The 19409-nt window shown below is 45.3% G+C and overlaps 1 protein-coding gene across 4 annotated transcripts in view; it reads left to right on the forward strand.

Annotated features, from left to right (window-relative positions):
• The window catches only part of AIFM1 (apoptosis inducing factor mitochondria associated 1), a 62929-nt gene that overhangs the window by 13430 nt on the left and 30090 nt on the right, over positions 1-19409 (forward strand). For 3 of the 4 annotated variants that reach the window (XR_008627300.1, XR_008627301.1, XM_004606357.2), the window contains exons 3-6: positions 7481-7580; positions 10771-10895; positions 11004-11134; positions 13924-14014. Coding sequence is in view for 2 of the 4 variants with exons in the window: in XM_004606357.2 (XP_004606414.2) it covers positions 7481-7580; positions 10771-10895; positions 11004-11134; positions 13924-14014 (447 nt within the window). In the remaining 2 variants the exon portion in view is untranslated. Of the gene's footprint in view, positions 1-1232; positions 1364-7480; positions 7581-10770; positions 10896-11003; positions 11135-13923; positions 14015-19409 lie in introns of all 4 variants that reach the window. The other variant, XM_004606358.2, reaches the window with a different exon arrangement.

Here is a 19409-nt window from a genome sequence, read left to right on the forward strand (position 1 = left end):
CCTTTAATAGACTCGGTGCTGTTCTGCTTTTAAAATTTGTGCAACTAATTTTCCTTTCTCCTTTCGAAAACGTTTTCACAAGTCTTTCTTTAAAGCGCCTACTGTCTAATATCGTATGAGAGCCAACTTGGGAATGACTGAAATGTAATCTCATGTTGATCAATCTCTGCTCTTTTGATTTGTCTTTTTTCTCTTTTCTTGAAAGCCGTTGTGATTTCTTGGATGTTACTCACCCACCAAATCATACCTGTGCCCTTGGATGTATGTGACACAGGAACCACATACGGTCAAATTTCATTGCAGCCCCTTAGTACAATATATGGTTTTGACCCCATTGTCAAAATACTCAGCTCCAGTTAGACTTAGAATAAGCAGAAAAACACAACAGTCTTCAATCCAAAGTACTGAACAGTTTTTCCTAAAAGGAAAAAAATGTGTTTTTTGCCTTAAAGGGAAAAATATAAACCCCATTTTTTCCTAAAGGGAAAAAAAAACATTTTTTTCCTAAAAGGAAAACCTGTCCCTGAATCTCACCAAAGACTACATTGTAGATGTAGGCTGAATATCTACAGTTTTAGAATGTCTGAGGTGAGAAATACGATTTGAACTGCTCCAGAAGTATTATTAATACCCTTTTTATCTCCTTAAATGAACTCTGATCAGCTTAGTTGGTCACAGGAATGACTCTGCAGGCGTTGGTTTGCTTTTCCTGGTTGGCAGGCTTTGCTGTGACTAAGCAGATCATTCTAAAGTTGGATCATGTAAGGTTGAATGAACCAAGTTAGATTAACACCTAGTAACACCCTCGATTGAAGGAAGCTGCTTTACTTACTGCGAGTAAGTAAGTAAACGGTAGGCTGCCAGTACAATTTTAATTCTTTCTGCAAGACAAGACCAGGAACTTACCTGTTTGTGTTTTTTTTTTCCTCCTGGATCCGGAGTCTTAAAAGAGAAAATAAGGGACCTGAGTGTTCTTGGAAACTACCTAGATCCTCATTGCTGACCTGACTTTCAGATGCATGAGTTTAAATCAAATTAGAGTTAAGATAGCAGATATTGAGGAAAATATTCTCCAAATCAAGAGCGAGCAGCCTTCCTCCCCACCCCCGCCTTTTTAAGCACAGGGTAACCAAAAATGCTTCCCTGCCTTTGTGTTGAATGTTTCTTCATTAATTCTTAGTGCTTTTTCTCTTTCCCTTTTGTTTCTGTCTTGGCCCTATCTTTACCTACAGTTGCGCAGTGTCATCACCTCCGGTCCCCTTCTAGATCACTAGCGTCCACAGGTGCTTCTGGGAAAGATGGCAGCAACCTAGTGTACTTCTTAATTGTAGGAGCAACAGTCACTGGGGCAGGAGTTTATTATGTAAGATGTTTACACTAAAATATATTTTTGGGGCAGGGTGGGGTGAGACCATGTCACTAATGAAAACTTGACCCATTAGAACACAGTGAAATATTCACAGCATGTGCTTTCTACAGATTTTTTTAAGGGACATTGTTAGTCACTGTGGGTTGGGGGAGTGGGGATGCTCAAATCTCTTTCTTCTGGACTGATGAACTTTTTTGAGATATATCTAAAAAAGCATCTATTTAATGGTTATTACTAGCCCTTTAAAACTTCTGCCAGTTTCCCACTTTGTTTTTGAATTCATGTTAAATTACATTGCGCTTTAGTGCTGTGTACCTAACAAGACAGTGTCAGAGAGAAAACATGAGTCATTTAATTTAATTTATTTATTTTGCTCTTTGGGTCACACCCAATGATGCTCAGGGGTTACTCCTGGCTCTGCACTCAGGAATTATTCCTGGCGATGCTCCAGCGACCATATGGGATGTCCAGAATGGTCCACTGTTGTGCAAGGCAAATGTCCTACTATCACTCTAGCCCCACATGAATCATTTTAGGTACAACAACCTGTTTTTTGAGAAACAATTAACCTTCTTTTATGGTGAAAAGGCATTTTATTGAATGCTGCAGAGGAGGTGCAAAGAGCCATAGAAATTGCAATATCCCCCCTCCCACCCTGCCCCAGACTCTATTTCAAAGCCAATTCATTTGTCAGTGTCCCTTTTGTCATCACTAATTTAGTCAAGCTAGTGGCTGAAGTGGTCCAAGCTAACACAGTCATGTAGTATGCTTTCTTAAGTGCCTCTTATTTGCAATTCAGATACTACCTTCCGAGTCTTCACTTTTCGATTTGATAGTTCTCTCAGCTTTCCCCCCACCTCTTCGAACCCATTCATTCAATAGTAGATGTGAAGTCTTTGTGTCTGATCTTTTTCTAACAATGTAAACCTATTTAACTTCTGGTTATGTTGCTGAACCAGAGTTGGATGGTCTCCACAGAGCTGGCCAGGCAAATCTCTTGATGTCAGACCATAGGACAAGGCCAGTCATTATTGCATTCCCCCACCTTAGAATTATCATTGAAGTACAAGATCCTCTCAAGCCATTCAGTTAAATGCCTCATTGCCCTCTGTGTTAATCCAACCTTGGTGACAATAAGGCTACTATATTACAGTGGTTTTAGGTGAAATGATAAGCTTTTGTCTACATATAATGGTTACTGAACTAATTTATTGGGTTTACTTATGGCTCTGTGCCTAGGGAATCTCTCCTGGCTCTGGGCTCAGGGAACCATATGTGATACCTGGAATACAATCCAGGTGGTTGCATGCAAGGCAAGTACCTTACCTATTGTACTATCTCTCCAGACCCTACTTTGGAGCTTTATATTATGCTTTATATCATTAAGGACTTGACCTGGAACCAAAGAGGTAATACAGAGAGTGAGGTGCTTGTGTGTGGCCAACTTTGGTTCAATCCTCAGCACCAGAAGGTCCCCCCAGGCACCACTGAGAGCAACCCCCAAGCATAGAGCTGAGAGTATCTGCCATGCACTACCAGGTGTCTCCAAGTCACTCACAAAATAAAAAAGAAAGACATGATATATGGTGGCTGAGGTCCCCACCCCCAAAACTATTTAATCTCAAGAGATCTATTAACTTCACTGTCACTGTCATCCTGTTGCTCATCAATTTGTTCGAGTGGGCACCAGTAACGTCTCTCATTGAGAGACTTATTGTTACCAATATGCACGGGTAGCTTGTCAGGCTCTGCCATGCGGACTTGATACTCTCAGTAGCTTGCCGGGCTCTCCGAGAGGAGCGGAAGTATCAAACACGGGTCGGCCGCATGAAAGGTGAACGCCCAACTGCTGTGCTATCGTTCCAGCCCATCTATTAACTTAAAATCAGAATTTTAAAAATCAGAATTCAAGGACAAGAGCGATAGTTCAGGGCTTGGGCTTAAGCTGCCTGCCTTGCATGTGGCTGATCCAGGTTTAGACCCCAGCACCAGATACGGTTTCCTGAGCACAGAGCCAGGAGTAAGCCCTGAGTATCACTAGGTATGGCCCAGAAGCCAAAAATTAAAAAGAAAAGAATAAGAATCTCCATTATTAATTTTCATAAATGTATGATTATTTATTAACGTGATCGGTTTTCACATCACTAAATTGTAAATCTTTTGCTAATTGCAAAGTGGGGCTACCAAAATACCTAGAAAAAAGGCAAATGTTTAATATGTCTCTAAACTTGTTTTTACATAAGAACATTTACTTAAAAACGAAATATAAAAATACATGTATCTACAGGTAAATAAATCTATGACAAAGTCATTTATGTCCTGTCCTCACTTAAACCTCAAGATATTTCTTTTTTGTTTGTTTGTTTGTTTTTGCTTTTTGGGTCACACCCTTCGATGCACAGGGACTATTCCTGGCTCTGTACTCAGGAATTACCCCTGGTGGTGCTCGGGAGCCATATGGGATGCTGGGAATCGAACCCGGGTTGGCAGTGTTCAAGGCAAACGTCCTACCCACTGTGCTATTGCTCCAGCCCCTATTTCATGTTATTTTGTGGTCTGCTCTTCCTCTCTTGTGTGAAGCTGTTCAAAGGTGTAAGAGGGCTGAGGCTATTTTTTTACTTTGTTTTTTTTATTTTGGACCTCACTTGGCGGTGCTCAGGCATTACTCCTGGCTCTGCACTCAGGAATTACTCCTAGCAGTGTCCGGGGAACCATCTGGGATGCCAGAATCGAACTTGGGTCCACCTTGTGCAAGGTACATGACCTACCACTCTACTGTCACTCCAGCCCTGAGGCTATTTTTGGATATCCCTTTGAACATGACCCTTTGACTCTTTTGTTGTTGTTGTTGTTGCTTTTTGGGTCACACCCAGAGATGCTCAGGGGTTACTTCTGGTTCTGCACTCCGGAATTATGCCTGGTGGTGCTCAGGGGACCAGATGGGATGCTGGGAATCAAACCCGAGGTCGACCAGTGTGCAAGGCAAACACCCTATCCGCCATGCTGTTGCTCCAGCCCCGACCCTATGGACTCTTATTGATCAGATCAAGCCTTTTTAATTTTTTATTTTGTTTATTTGACAGAAGAAGGGTTTGGAGACATACCTGGCATTGTTCAGGGGTTATTCTTGGCTCTGTACTCTGAGGTTATTCTTGGCAGTGCTCAGGAGACTGTGTGGTATACCGGGGTTGAAACTGGGTGGCTGCATGCAAGGCAAACACCCTACCCACTATACTATCACTCCATCCCTTCAAGCATTTTTTTTTGCTTTTTGGGTCTCACCCGGCGATGCACAGGGGTTACTCCTGGCTTTGCACTCAGGAGTTACTCCTGGCGGTGCTCAGGGGACCATATGGGATGCTGGGGATCGAACCTGGATCGGCCGCGTGCAAGGCAAACGCCCTACCCGCTGTGCTATCGCTCCAGCCCCCCTTCAAGCGTTTTTAAAGTAATTTTTTTCAGGGTGAGGGGAAAGGTCATACCCAGCGATGCTCAGGAGTTACTCCTGGCTCTGCACTCAGCAATTACTCCTGGCGGTGCTCGAAAATTCAACCTGTACTATCACTCTGGCCCTACCTTCCTTTTTTTAAATAAAAGAATAATATTTAGGGTCTAGGTAGATAGCTCAAGATCTGAGACTACTAGTCTTATCCCTGGCACTGTGGTTCCCTGAGCATCTCTGGGTATCACAGTGGTGACCCCCAAAATACACTGGGTATGGCCCCAGTGACTCCCAGCACCACCAAGCAGAGGCACCATCTCATTGCCAGGCCTGAGCAGCTAACCATCAGACTCACAATGCAGGCCAAGCATCACTCGGAGAGCCTCTACTTTAAAAAAACAAGAAGTCCAGCGAGTCAGGCACCTCCCTTACCTGTAACTGACCTAGGTTCTGTCCCTGGCAGCAGAGCATGCGCAGTAAGCCCTAAGCACCACTGGGTGTGGCCAACTTCTCCCCCTATAAAACATTAAAATTTAAAAAACATTTAGGTATGGGTAAATGCTGGACTTGAATATAATGTCCAATGCCAAGATTTTTTAAAAATGTCCTTCCTAGGCCTGGAATGTGGCTCGGCGGTAGAGCTTGCTTTGCATACCTGCTTTGAACGTATGAGGCATTGGGCTCAATCCTCCACATCCAAAAAGGAAAAAGAAAAGCTTTCTTCCTAAAATGAAGGTTACTTGAGTTCAGTTTCTTTTATGAAGTCCGTGGTAAATTCAAGGAATAGCATTGCTTTTCAACAAACAGTTTTTTTTTTCTTTTTGGGTCACACCCGGCTATGCTCAGGGGTTACTCCTGGCTCTGCACTCAGGAATTACTCCTGGGGGTGCTCAGGGGACCTTATGGGATGCTGGGAATCGAACCCGGGTCGGCCGCGTGCAAGGCAAACACCCTACCCACTGTGCTATCGCTCCAGCCCCTCAACATACAGTTCTTATTTGTATTTTGGGTCCACAGCTTGCAATGAGCAGGGGTTACTCCTGGCTCTGTGCTCAGGGTTTATTTCTGACAGGGCTCAGAGATGTGTATGGGGTGCTGGTGATCAAACCTGGGTCGGGTATGTGCAAGGCAAGCACCCTACGCACTGTACTATGGCTCCGGCCTTCAATATACAGTTCTTATATTTCTAGATCATTTATATCAGAGGTTGGCTTTTTCTAGGCTCATAAGTTTTAGGTTCATGTCTCAAGGTTCAGGCTCCTAATTGCCAAATGGCCCCTCTCTAAGGGGCGAGGGCCATAGAAATAGTTGCAGACTGTGTTTCATCTTTCACTTGCAGTTAATTAACTGGGATTTCATTTCACTTAAATTCTTTTCTTGTTCAACCCAGGGGATAAGAGAAAGCAATAACAGAGGCTGGAGTAATAGCACAGTTTGCCTTGCACGCGGCTTACCCGGGTTCGATTCCCAGCATCCCATATGGTCCCCCCAGCACCGCCAGGAGTAGTGCATGAGCCAGTAGTAACCCCTGTGCATCATCAGGTGTGACTCAAAAAGAAAAGAAAAAAGAAAAAGCAAGAGCAATATACTTAAAATTAGCACTTTTTCATATCCCTAATAACTCTAGTGCTGTGTATTTAAAACAACAAATAAACTACTCGTAAGACTAAGGCGTACCCACTTTCAGTTGAAAGGATAGAGACAATGTTCTGTTTGAAATAGATCCAATATATAAGCAAGATCTTTCACCCTTAGTTAAATATCTGAACTGTAAAAGGATGGATAGTTCACAACTAAGATGTAGTCAACCATGTTTCCTGATAATCTGAGCATCCATATGCTTAAAACCCCTATCAGGAAAGCTTCTGCATGGCTTCTTACCGAGGGCCACACTGATTGGCTTCACAGCTAATATCTAGTCTAGTCCCAAGCCCCTTTTGTAAAGTTCAGCTCTTCCTGGTGTTTGATTCTTCTAGTATAAAATGTTTTCCTGGGTCTGGAGCAATAGCACAGCGGGTAGGGCGTTTGCCTTGCACGCGGCCGACCCGGGTTCGATTCCCAGCATCCCATATGGTCCCCTGAGCACCGCCAGGAGTAACTCCTGAGTGCAAAGCCAGGAGGTAACCCCTGTGCATTGCCGGGTGTCACCCCCCCAAAAAAAAAAGCAAAAAAAAAATAAAATGTTTTCCTTTTTATCTTTAGGTACAACATCTCAATAAAATGTGAGGAAAATTCTTTATATAAAGCCTATGGAAATCTGTAACATTTTTCTCTCTTATCTATATTCTTTCCACACCAAATAATTACACAGTTATCATTATTACACAAAAATCAATGTTTTTATACTTCTTAAATCATTTTGAGGGCCAAAGAGTATAGCCGTAGAGCACTTGCCTTGCCTGCAGCCGACCCAGGTTCGATGCCCTGCACTCCATAAGGTCCCCAGCCCTGCCAGGATCTCAGAGCCAGAGCTCAGAGTAAGCCCCAAGCGCCACTGAATGTGGCCCAAATACCAAAAGAGAAAAAAAAAAGAAAAGAAAATTATTCTGCCTTCGTGGTTTTAACTATATGTAGACAATCGCTTCTCATTTAAGTTGAAAGATGATGATATCTCGTGTGGTATGTGCAAGTTGCATAATGAAATAAAATCTTCGTGTTTGAACCCACAGGCCTACCTAACTATAAAAGATAACAAAAAGAGATATAATGAAAGAATTTCAGGCTTAGGATTGACCCCGGAAGAGAAACAGAAAATGGCTGCATTATCTGGTGAGTATGATTTTCAAATCTATGATGCAGTATATGATGGGAAAGTTATAATCAGCTTTTCATATATCCTTTAGCTGTAATGAGGGCGAGATTGTAAATTCTGGAAGCTATTATATTGCCCCAGATCAAGGTTCAATTTGTTCAGGTGTTTGATTGGAATTTGGGATTTGAGAATCAAAATAAGGGGTTGGAGAGAGAGCAGAGCGGGTAGAGCACTTACCTTGCACATGGTGGCCAACTGGAGTTAGATCCCTGTCACCCCCCCATATGGGTCCCTAGGACCCTCCAGGAATGATCCTTGAGCCAAGGCCGAAGTCAGCCATGGGCAGTGCCAGTTTGCCCCTGCCTTTAAATAAATAGAAAAAAAAGAAAAAATTAGTGGTCATTATGGTTCATTGTTTTTCACTCCTATGAGGCAATGAAATGAATATTAAATTTAAAAGACAGGTTTGGTGAGGAACGTTATTAGCAAAGATATAGAGGCCTTTTTTTTCAACAAGGGGGCATTGTTTTGCTCTTTTTTGTTTCCCCTTGGTATTTTGCATTTTTTGTCAAGTTAAAGATGTATTTTTTATAAAGTGTAGAGCCATAGCTGTCAATTCCATCCAACATAACTGGCTTGATTTTTTTAGAAAGGACTGTTTTAATCCTTTAATGAGCCCCACAGCTCTGTGTGGGTGATTCACATTGCTTTCTTCAAATAATCCTGCTTTATTCTTGATCATTGTATAATTACCCCCAATTGACCTCCGGGGCTTGCTCCCCGTTTATTGCTAACAAAGGGTGAAACTGAACTTGCTATTTTCTGGTTGTAATTAGGAAATTAATGGGGAGGGCAGGATCCTCCTGATATGTACTCTCTATGTGCTCACTAATATATTTCAGAAACATTTAAGCAAGGTGCTAGTTCTAACAGACTAATAAATGAACAGAATTGGCAAAATCATCTCTTTTTTTCATATTTCTCTGAGCTTTTTATTGCGAGGATCCTTTGACTATTGTTAAACATTTCAGGGTTGGCTATCTTTTGGGGACTGGGCTAGAAATGGAAAGAAGCTGAGCATCAGGTTTATCCCAGAGTGTTTTCAAATCTGTCTCTTTCCTGAAGTCATCCTGACTTCTACAGGTTGTTCGAGCCTCCTGCCTGGTCTCACTAGCCTTAAAGCTGAGAGGCCTGGAGGCTTTTGCACAGCTTACAGAGTTGAGTCTTTCCCTGCCTTTGGGAACCTAGAGAGGGGAATCCTTTGTAGAGATGGTGGCTTTTTCTATTTTCCTTTTGGGTCTCCCCTGGTGATGCACAGGGGTTACACCTGGATCATGCACTCAGGTATTACTCCTGGTGGTTCTTGGGGGAACATATGGAATGCTGAGAATGGAACCCGGGTCGGCCACGTGCAAGGCAAACACTCTACACGCTGTGCTATCGCTCCAGCCCCAAATGTGGCTTTTTAAGTCTATGACTTCCAAATTTGACCTTATGTGAGTGCTTGAGTAGAATCATATTTTGCCATTGAGCTTAAATACAAGTAATTACTCAGTTGAAGATGTATAGGCCTACTGTTGAAGAAATCATACTGAGAATGCAGTAAAACTTAGAAATGCTAAATCTAACAAATGCATTTTCTGTTCAATGTTAGTGCTTCAGTTTTTTTATAAAGTTATTCATGATTTATCACATTCAGTATACCAACACCAATCCCACCACCAGTACACCTTCCCACCACCATTATTTCCAATTTTCCCAACCACCCCTCAAGCCTGTACCGATAGCAGGCCATGAATATTTTATATTGCTTGTTATAATTCACTAAAAGTAATGAAAAAATATTTCCTTATAAGGTGGTGTGTGAATATTTTTGTAGCTTACCATAGAGCCATTAAGTCCTTGTAGAAGAGATTATTAACATGCTGTTACCTTTTAAGTCTTATATGTTTATAATTTCTTAATTGAGATTGGTTGCCCTCTACTTTATATCCCATCCAGTGTGGCGTGCTACTCCTGGTTTATCAATGGTGGTAGAGTTTGAGATGTTGCTCCATGAATTCAAAATTTTTGAATGGGGTAATACAGATGGAGTTAATTTTTTTTTTTGCTTTTTGGGTCACACCCAGCAATGCACAGGGGTCACTCCTGGCTCATGCACTCAGGAATCACCCCTGGCAGTGCTCAGGGGACCATATGGGATGCTGGGATTTGAACCAGGGTGGGCCGCGTGCAAGGCAAACACCCAACCCGCTGTGCTATCACTCCAGCCCCGGAGTTAAATTTTTAACGAGATGGTGACGTTGGGTGCCAAGACAGAAACTGGCACGGGGTCTGGAAGCATCTCTGCAATTTCTTGAGTCTCTCCAGGGACTTCTGAGTCCCTGGATCATGGCTGATTAGTGAGTTTATTTGGCACCAAAGGCAGTTAATGTGTGTGACCACCAGGCTTCTGGAAGTACAGGGAGATATGGGGAGGTAGCTCATCCCCCAACTCCATGTGAGCCTGGAGATTTCAGTCACAAAACCCACATACCTGAGTTTTTGAACCGATCAATTTCTGGATGAGACTCATCCTGAGTAGTGAAGTCCAACCAAGAGCACGGCAGAGATTATGGAGTGTGGATAGTTTTGTCTGCCGGGGCTCTGTGTGGGTGGGTGGTAGGCTCACCCGCCCCCTCCCTCCCAGGTGCCCCAGACAACTTAATCTGGTGCAGAGTACAGAAGCATCTCTGCAATTTGTTCATATCTTTTGAGATTTATTTATGAGTCTGTGCATCATGACCCGTCATCTCTTTTGGGGGAAGGATGGAAAGTATCTTTCCCTTCTCACTCGAAAGGGGTACTGCTGGGGCTGGAGTGATAGCACAGTGGGTAGGGCATTTGCCTTGCACGCAGCCGACCCGGGTTTGATTTCCAGCATCCCATATGGTCCCCTGGGCACTGCCAGGGGTAATTCCTGAGGGCATGAGCCAGGAGTGACCCCTGTGCATCGCTGGGTGTGACCCCCCAAAATAAAGCAAAAAAAAAGAGAAAGGGATACTGCTTTTCCTGTCCCATGCGGATACTGTGAAGTTTGTTCAGATTATTGTTGGTATGATATTTTTCTGTCTTTACTGTAAAGGATTGAGACTTGTGCCGGGTGGTTTTCCCCATGGTGACATCAGAGAATATGGCAATTCACTCTCTGTGGTCTGTTGCTAACAGCTCCGGGAGGAGATTCAATTCCTCAGGTCCGAGTACCAAGTCATGCTCCATTCCTGCTCATCGGTGGTGGCACTGCTGCCTTTGCTGCAGCCAGATCCATCCGGGCCCGGGATCCTGGGGCCAGGGTAAGGCGTTTCAACATGGTCTCTGAGTACTTAGCCAAAGTGACCCCTCTTTGACCTATGCCACTTACTGCTTTGCCTCTGACAAGCATCATTATTTGGTATCTGAAGGTACTAATTGTGTCTGAAGACCCTGAGCTGCCATACATGCGACCCCCTCTTTCGAAAGAACTGTGGTTTTCAGACGATCCAAACGTCACCAAGACACTGAGATTCAGACAGTGGAATGGAAAAGAGCGAAGGTGGGTTTACTTACAGGAAACCGGGCCTCCAGGGCAACTTCAGTTCAGCCTAGAATGGGTCAGCATTCTGCAGGGACTCTGGGCAGTCTATGGGCGGGATGACCTGACTGTGACTGGTGGTCACTCACCAGATTCTGGTAACCACATCAATCTAGTTCGCAAGGTCTCCTGACTTTCTTGATTCTAGTCAAAGTTACTTGGGTTGCAGTTTTTCCCATTAGTAATCCCTTCCTTTTTTGGTTTTGTTTTGTTTGGGGGCCACACCCAGCTGTGCTTAGGGGTTGCTCCTGGATTTATACTCAGGAATCACTCCCTGTGGTGTTCAGGTGGGCCATATGAAGTCCTGGGGATTGAACTGGTGTCAGCCGCATGTAAGACAAGCACTCTGCCCACTGTACTGTTGCTCTGGCCCCCTCTATGGTGATCCCTTTGATAATGGACAAAGTTGTACTTATTCACCTGCTTACTTCACCCCTACTCTCATGTTTCATTCCCTAGCAGGTTACATGCTTCCAATTATGTTAACTGGCTCTTAATTATCTCATGGTTAAGGCCCGTTCTGGATAGTTTATTTGGGCGAGCATGTGAATACCAGCTCCTTTTTTTCCTTTTTTTTTACTGAATCACTGAGATGCAGTAAAAAGGTTCTTTATGATTGGGTTTCAGTAATACTGAATGTTCCAACACCCATCCCTTCACCAGTGTACATTTCACACCAACAGTTTCCCCACTAACACCTGCCACCTTGACAGGCACATTACCAAGTTCAGTGGTTTCACTTATAATCTCATGTTTTCAGCATTGTTGAGTTTGTTTGTTTGTTTGTTTTGATTTTTGCTTTTTTGGGTCACAACTAGCAATGCTAAGGGATTACTCCTAGCTCTGCACTGAGAAATTACTCCTAGTGCATAGGGGAACATATAGGATGCTGGGGATTGAACCCAGGTTGGCTGCGTGCAAGGCAAATGTCCTACCCGCTGTACTGTCGATCCAGCCCCAGCGTTGTTGAGTTTGTGCTTTGGATATATAACTTCTTGTACCATATGGGGAGTGCTGCGGGTAGAACCTGGGTCAGCAGTATGTATGACAAACACCCTTCCCACTGTACTATTGTCCCAGCCCCTTCTGGTGATTCTTTTCTTTTTTATTGAATCACTGTGAGATACAGTTACAAAGCTTTTGTGATTAGGTTTCATTCATACAATGTTCCAACACCCATCCCTCCACCAGTGTACATTTCCCACTACCAATGTCCAGTGTCCCCAGTCTCCCTCCTTCCACTCCCCAGCCCTCTGTCCCCAGCCTGCCTCTATGGCAGGCACTTTCTCTCTCTCTGTCTCTCTCTCTCTCACTCGCTCGCTCCCTCTTTTTCCTTTTGGGCATTATGGTTTGCAGTACAGGTACTGAAAGGTTGGTATTTGTCCCTTTATCTCCTTTCAGGACTCAGTTCTTGTCCAGAGCAATCATTTCTAACTATCATTGTCATAGTTCTGTGTCTGTTCTAACTGCCTGACCCAAACCCTGCAACTTGTGGCAAGCTTCGATCCATGGACCAGCTATCCTGGTCCTTTGTCTCTGCTGTCCTTGAGGAATACCAGCTCTTTGAATGTTCCTCTGTTATCAGTTTGAAGCGACCCTAAATCCAGCACAGGGTTTCTCAACCTCAGCACTGTTTACATTTTTAATTTGTTTGGAGACCACACCTGGGGTCACACTGTAGCACTGTCGTCCCATTGTACATTGATTTGCTCGAGTGGGCACCAGTAACGCCTCCATTGTGAGACTTGTTACTGTTTTTAGCATATCAAATATGCCACGGGTAGCTTGCCAGGCTCTGCCGTACTTGCGGGGTACTCTCAGTAGCTTGCCGGGCTCTCCGAGAGGGACGGAGGAATCGAACCTGGGTCAGCCACATGCAAGGCAAATGCCCTACCTGCTGTGCTATCTCTCCACACCTGGGGTATTCAGGGCTTACTCCTGGCTCTGACTTCATGGGTTCACTTCTGGTGAGCTCCAGGCACCATATTGTCTGTGTGCAAAACAAGAGCCTGACTCACGGTACTAGCTCTCATGACTTTGTTTTTGGGCCACATGCAGCAGTGCTCAGGGCTTTCTCCTGCTTTGTACTCAGGGTTCACTTATAATACAGCTTGGGGGGATCATATGTGGTGCCAGAGATTGAATACAGGTTGGCTGAGTACAAGCCAAGTGTCCTACCCACTGTGCTGTCTCTCTGGCCCCACTGTTGCCATTTGGAGCTTGATAATTCCTTGATTTAGGGACTGGCTAGGGAATTATAGGATATTAAACAGCATACCCACCTTCTACTTATTAGGTAACAATAGCATCCCTCCCCCAAGTTCCTATAGCCAGAGATATCTCTAGATATTGCCAGATAGGCTAGTTGCCCCCAATTGAGAACCACTGGTCTAAATTTCTACTGTGTTGACCAAGTATTTACCTCAAAGGGCTGTAATAGATGCAGAATTCCTGGGTTCAATCCCTGGCACCACATAATAACCTAAGCACCACCAGGAGCAATCACCAAACCCGGCGGAGCCCTGAACACCACTGGTTGTGCCCCTCAGATTTATTTTTAATTTATTTTAGGCACCACCATTGTTTATAATATAAAGAAACACAGTAGGGTATAACAGACAGCCTAAAGCAACAGAAACTGAGAACTGTGCTGCAGTAGGAAGATGGAAAGAGTTTTACCACCTCCACGCGGGTGGGGGTTGATAGTTGTCCCAAGTGCATCTGACATTTTCCTATTCTTCTTTGTGCAGCATATATTTCCAGCCACCTTCTTTCTACGTCTCTGCTCAGGACCTGCCTCACATTGAAAATGGTGGCGTAGCCGTCCTCACTGGGAAGAAGGTGAGCTAGTGGGCTGCTTCCTTTGTCAGGTCCCATGTACATGTGCATGGGGACAAGTAGTTTGGTGGCCTGCTACCATTTGTATCTGCCTGGTTTACCGTCTTCCATCAAATGAGAATTTAATCGTTTTATGTTTAGTATTGCCAGTCCACACAGCAGAGTTGGTCTTTCTGAGGAAAAAGAACTGAGCTCAAATTCCAGAGTATCTTGCCAGCTAAACTTTCCCAGGGAAGTCAAAATCACTGGGGTGACCCTCAAAGCTATTTCCTGTGGCCTGTGCTTCTGTCCTTCCTACTATTCTCCACCCACCCATCTATGCTGTTAGTGATGACAGGCGCTATCCATTATGCAAGATAGCAAAAGGATCCAGGCATGTCTTTTCGAGATCCAGGGAGGCTTGCTTTGTTGTTGTTTTGTTTTGTTTGGGGGCCACACCCAGCGATGCTCGGGGTTACTCCTGGCACTGCACTCAAGAGTCATACCTGGTGGTGCTCAGGGGACCTTACGGGATGCCGGGGATCAAACACCAGTGTACATTGGTGTGCAAGGTAAGTGCTTTACCTGCTGCTGTACTATCGCTTCTGCCCCTAGGAGGAGGTTTTTGCATTTCTGTATTTTGATTTTGTTAATGGGACAGTTTCTTAGACTGTGGTTGTTAGATAGTGTTTGGAAACTGATGGTGATATCGCAGTAGAGAGGCAGGACGGGTTACTGGAAGTAGTAAAGCCCAGATCAGGCAGAATCCTGAGCAGGAGTGGAAGCCTTGCTCTATAAGAGAGATAGACCCACTTCTCTGGGAAGGGATATTTTAGGCAGAGAAACTGTAGTTTTTGTAGACAAGCTGGTAATGAGACATGTTATAAGTATTTTCTTATGCAGATAACACAGAAGGTCCACCCTTTGGGGTCAGAGAGATTGTACAGTAGGTAAGGCAATTCTCTTGTACATAGCCGAGCCGGGTTCAATTCCCAGCACCCCATGTGGTTCCTACTAGGAGTAATCCCTGAGTATAAGGTCAGGAGTCTGCCCTGAGCTCCAGGAGGTATAGTCCAAAAACTAAAAACAAAGAAAAAAGAAGAGGTTTGGGGGTCAGGGCGATAGGACAGTGGGGAGGGTATTTGCCGCATGCAACTGACTTGGGTTCAATCCCTGACATTTCAGAGGCTCCCCTGAGCACCATCAGGAATAATTCCTGATTGTAGAGCCAGGAGTAACCCAATTGTCTGGTGTGACGCAAAAAGCACATTTAAAAAAAGAGGCTTAGAGAGACAGTAGAAGGCTTATGGGGTTTACTTTGCATGTACCTAACCCAGCGTCAGTCCCTAGCCCTATAATATATGGTTCTCTGAGAGCACTCTGAGCACAGAGCCTGAAGTAAGCCCTGAGCACCACCGGGCTAACTCCTCAAAAAAAACAAGACAAAACAAAACAAATGACTTCACAAAGCAGATTGCAGTGTACAAGGCCAGTGAGTATGAGAAGAATCCTGGGAAAGGGCCACATCAGAGTTTCAAGGAGGATGTGTTGTGCAGGTCAGTGTAGCAGAGAGCCTGGGTTTTTTGGGGGGTCACTCCCAGTATATTACTTGGGGACCATGTGATGCAGGGAACCGATCCTGGACCTTCCACATGCCAAGTATGTACTCAACCTTTTGAGCTGTCTCCCCAGCCCCTACAGCAGAAGAACCAGGCAAGCAGCACAATTATGAAAATGACCCATTGCAGAATCCAGGGGATGATCACAAAGGGCTGGGAGTGAGTACTTTGCACGTGAGAGGTCAGAGTTTGATCCCCAGCACTGCGTAGCCATCCTCTTCCCCGCCCCCAGCCCTCTGCAACACACACATTGCAGGGCGAGGCCCAGGAATCTTCCAGCAGGAACTGGAGCGATAGTCCAGGGGGAAGGATATTTGCCTTGCAGGCAGCTGACCCAGGTTCGATCCCCAGCATCCCCTATGTACCCCCAAGCACTACCAGGAGTAATTCCTCAGTGCACAGCCAGGACTAACCCCTGAGCATTGCTGGGTGTGACCCAAAACACAAACGAAAAAAGAATCTTACAGCATGATCATGTTTTAGGAAATGCCTGACTCATTTTTGGCATTGCAGAGTTAGAAAAGAGATGACTCTTGCAAACGGCATAAAGGCACAGAGGTAGATGGCAGTTGGACAGAAGCTAGAACAGGACAGAGAACCAATGGCAGGCCTTTCGGGATGCGCCCGACAGACAGAGGCATGCTGGTGGGCTGCAAGGCAAGAGGTGGCGGGAGAGGGGGCATGAGTGGGTGGCTCACCGAGGAAGGTTGTGGGAGAGGGAAGGGATGGCAGGTCCAAGGCTAGAAACAGAACAGAGATGACGTCTCATCCCAAAAGCTAGAAGAAAGGAAATAAAATTGTTTTGTGGGGGAGGAGGAGGCCTCCCATTTGGTACTCAGGAAGCCTAGGGCCACCTACTGGCCATTGCTTTTTTTTTTTTTTTGGTTGAGGGCCACACCCACAGGGTGCTCAGGGTTTCCTCCTAACTCTGTACTCAGGCATCACTCCTGGAGGGCTCAGGAGACCAGAGGGGTGGTGTGGGAGGCAGGAATCAAGCCCGGGTCGGCAGTGTGCAAAGAAACCGCTTTACTCGCTGAACTATCGCTCCGGTCCCCCGCTGATGACTCTCAGCCAGCTGTACCATCATTTCAGGGTAAGGACCCGACGATGCAGTGCTGCTGAGACTCTGCAGTGCTGGCGATCCCTGGGCCATCACAGCAGTGCTGGGGTCTCCAGGGCCACACCCAGTGGTACTCGGAGGCTTCCAGGTTGCACCAGGTGATACTTATGGACCCATGCGGTATCAGGAGTTTAACCCAGGTTGGATGCTGGCATACGCCTTACCCATTGTACTGCCTCCTGGTCACAATAGTAAAGTTTTTTATTCATGGGTTGGGTAACCAAGGAAGATCTCATCTAATGGCTTCACTTATTTTCTTTTTTTAAAAAAAATTTTGAATCACCGTGAGATAGTTACAAGCTTTCATGTTTGGGTTACAGTCACACAATGATCAAACACCCATCCCTCCACCAGTGCACATTCCCCACCACCAGTATCCCCGGTATACCCACCTTTCCCACCCTCCCCCTGGCTCCATGGCAGACAATATTCCCCATACTCTCTCTCTACTTTTGGGCATTATGGCTTATAACACAGACACTGAGAGGTCATCATGTTTGGTCCATTATCTACATTCAGCACACATCTCCCACGCCAACTGATTCATCCAGCCATCATTTTCTTAGTGTTCCCTTCTCTATTCCATCTGCCTTCTCCCCTCCGCTTTTGAAGCAGTCCAGCTATGGGGCAATCCTCCTGGCCCTTGTATCTATTGTCCTTGGGTGTCAGCCTCATGTGATGTTATTCTATACTCCACAAATGAATGCAGTCCTTCTATGTCTGTCCCTCTCTTTTCTAACTAATTTCACTTAGCATGATGTTCTCCATGTCTATCCATTTATAAGCAAATTTCATGATTTCATCTCTCTTAACAGCTGCATGGTATTCCATTGTGTAGATGTACCAAAGTTTCTTTAACCAGTCTTCTGTTCAGGGGACCATATAGGATGCTAGGGATCAAAGCCAGGTCAGCTGTGTGCAAGGCAAACGCCCTCCCTGCTGTTCTGTCACTCCAGCCCAAGTCAAGGTTTCTGGGAGGACAGTAGTTTGATGTGATTCAGAGAGAAGGTGTGGACCAGCTTCCAAGATTTCTGTGGGAGGAAGTATGGCCAGGGGATGGCCGGATAATAGTGTCTTTGGGCTTGGGAGCTGAGGGTATAAGAATCTAGAAGCACCATGAGGAACCGTTATTAGTAGTGTTGTAAACCAAAGGAAATAAAATTTAAGAAATATAGAGGACTGGAGCAATAGTACAGCGGGTAGGGTGTTTGCCTTGCACTCGGCCAACCCGGGTTCGATTACCAGCATCCTATATGGTCCCCCGAGCTCCGCCAAGAATAATTCCTGAGTGCATGAGCCAGGAGTAACCCCTGTGCATTGCCAGGTGTGACCCAAAAAGCGAAAAAAATTAAGAAATATATAACATTAAATAAAATAGCTCTCCATGATACCCCCCACACAAAAAAATCAATAATCTGGAAACAGTAGTAGAAAGCTGAGCAGGTCTGGAGACTGTGAAACCCATCTCCTGGAGGGAGGAGTAGGGGTGAGCTAGAAGTCTCTGCATCAGTAATCCTTGGCAAAGTTTCGAGTTTCCAGTGAAGGCGTGACTTTAGGGAGCGCGTCCTATCAAAATGTTGAAGTTGTGGCCAAAGAGGTAGGGCAGAGGTTAAGGCATTTGCCGTGTACTCAGCCAGCCCTGGTTTGATCCCCAGGACCACATAGGATCCCCAGAGCACTGCCAGGAGTGATCCATGAGCCCAGAGCCAGGAGTAAGCTCTGAACACCACCAGGTGATGCCCAGCTCCTCACCCCCATTGCTGAGGCTAGAGAAGAGCTGTTTAGAAAGAAGGAAAAGGGGGCTCGAGTCATAGCACAGCGGGTAGGGTGTTTGCCTTGCACGCAGCCAACCCAGGTTCGATTCCCAGCATCCCATATGGTCCTCCCAAGCACCGCCAGGTGTAATTCCTGAGTGCAAAGCCAGGAGTAACCCCTGTGCATCACCGGGTGTGACCCAAATTAAAAAAAGAAGAAAGAAAGAAGGAAGAGTTTCAGAGAGCCCATCTGGACAGCCTCTTGTGTCCGTTTCCTCAAACCAGGCAGGGATTTTGACCTTGTAGTGACTTACTCTGCTGCTGCCTGCTTAGGAGACGATGCCCTCTAAAGAAAGTTTAGATACCAGAAACTAGTATCGGTGATCACCCAGAAATAGACTGCTGTTTATTCTCTTATTTTGACAGTGGGATGGGTTGGGGCCATACGCCCAAAGTGATCAAGAGCTACTGCCAGATCTGTGCTTGGAGCTCGGTCTAAGCAGTGCTCAGTAAAGCATATACACCCGGGGATTGAGTCAAGGTTGGCCCCATGCAAGGCAAGTGCCTTAAGCACTGTAACTATCTCTCTGGTTTCCAGAAATAGATTCTTTTATTTATTTATTTATGTATATATGTATGTATGTATGTATGTATGTATGTATGTATGTATTTATAGATTGGGAGGATCACAGCCAAAGGTGCTCAAGGCTTATTCCTGGTTCTGAGCTCAGTGATCATTCCTGTTTGAGCTGTTGGGACCATCTATGGTGCTGGGGTCACCCTAGCCTAAGGACTATTTCTTGGGCCTGGAGACATTGTCCAGGGTTAAGTGCGCATGCTGTGCCAACCCCAGTTTGATTCCTGGCACCATATGGTCCCCCAGGCATTGCCAGGTGTAAAGCTGGTAATCCCTGTTGCCATAGCAC

The sequence above is a fragment of the Sorex araneus genome, chromosome X, assembly GCF_027595985.1.
Source record: "Sorex araneus isolate mSorAra2 chromosome X, mSorAra2.pri, whole genome shotgun sequence".
Classification (NCBI taxonomy): Eukaryota; Metazoa; Chordata; class Mammalia; order Eulipotyphla; family Soricidae; genus Sorex; species Sorex araneus.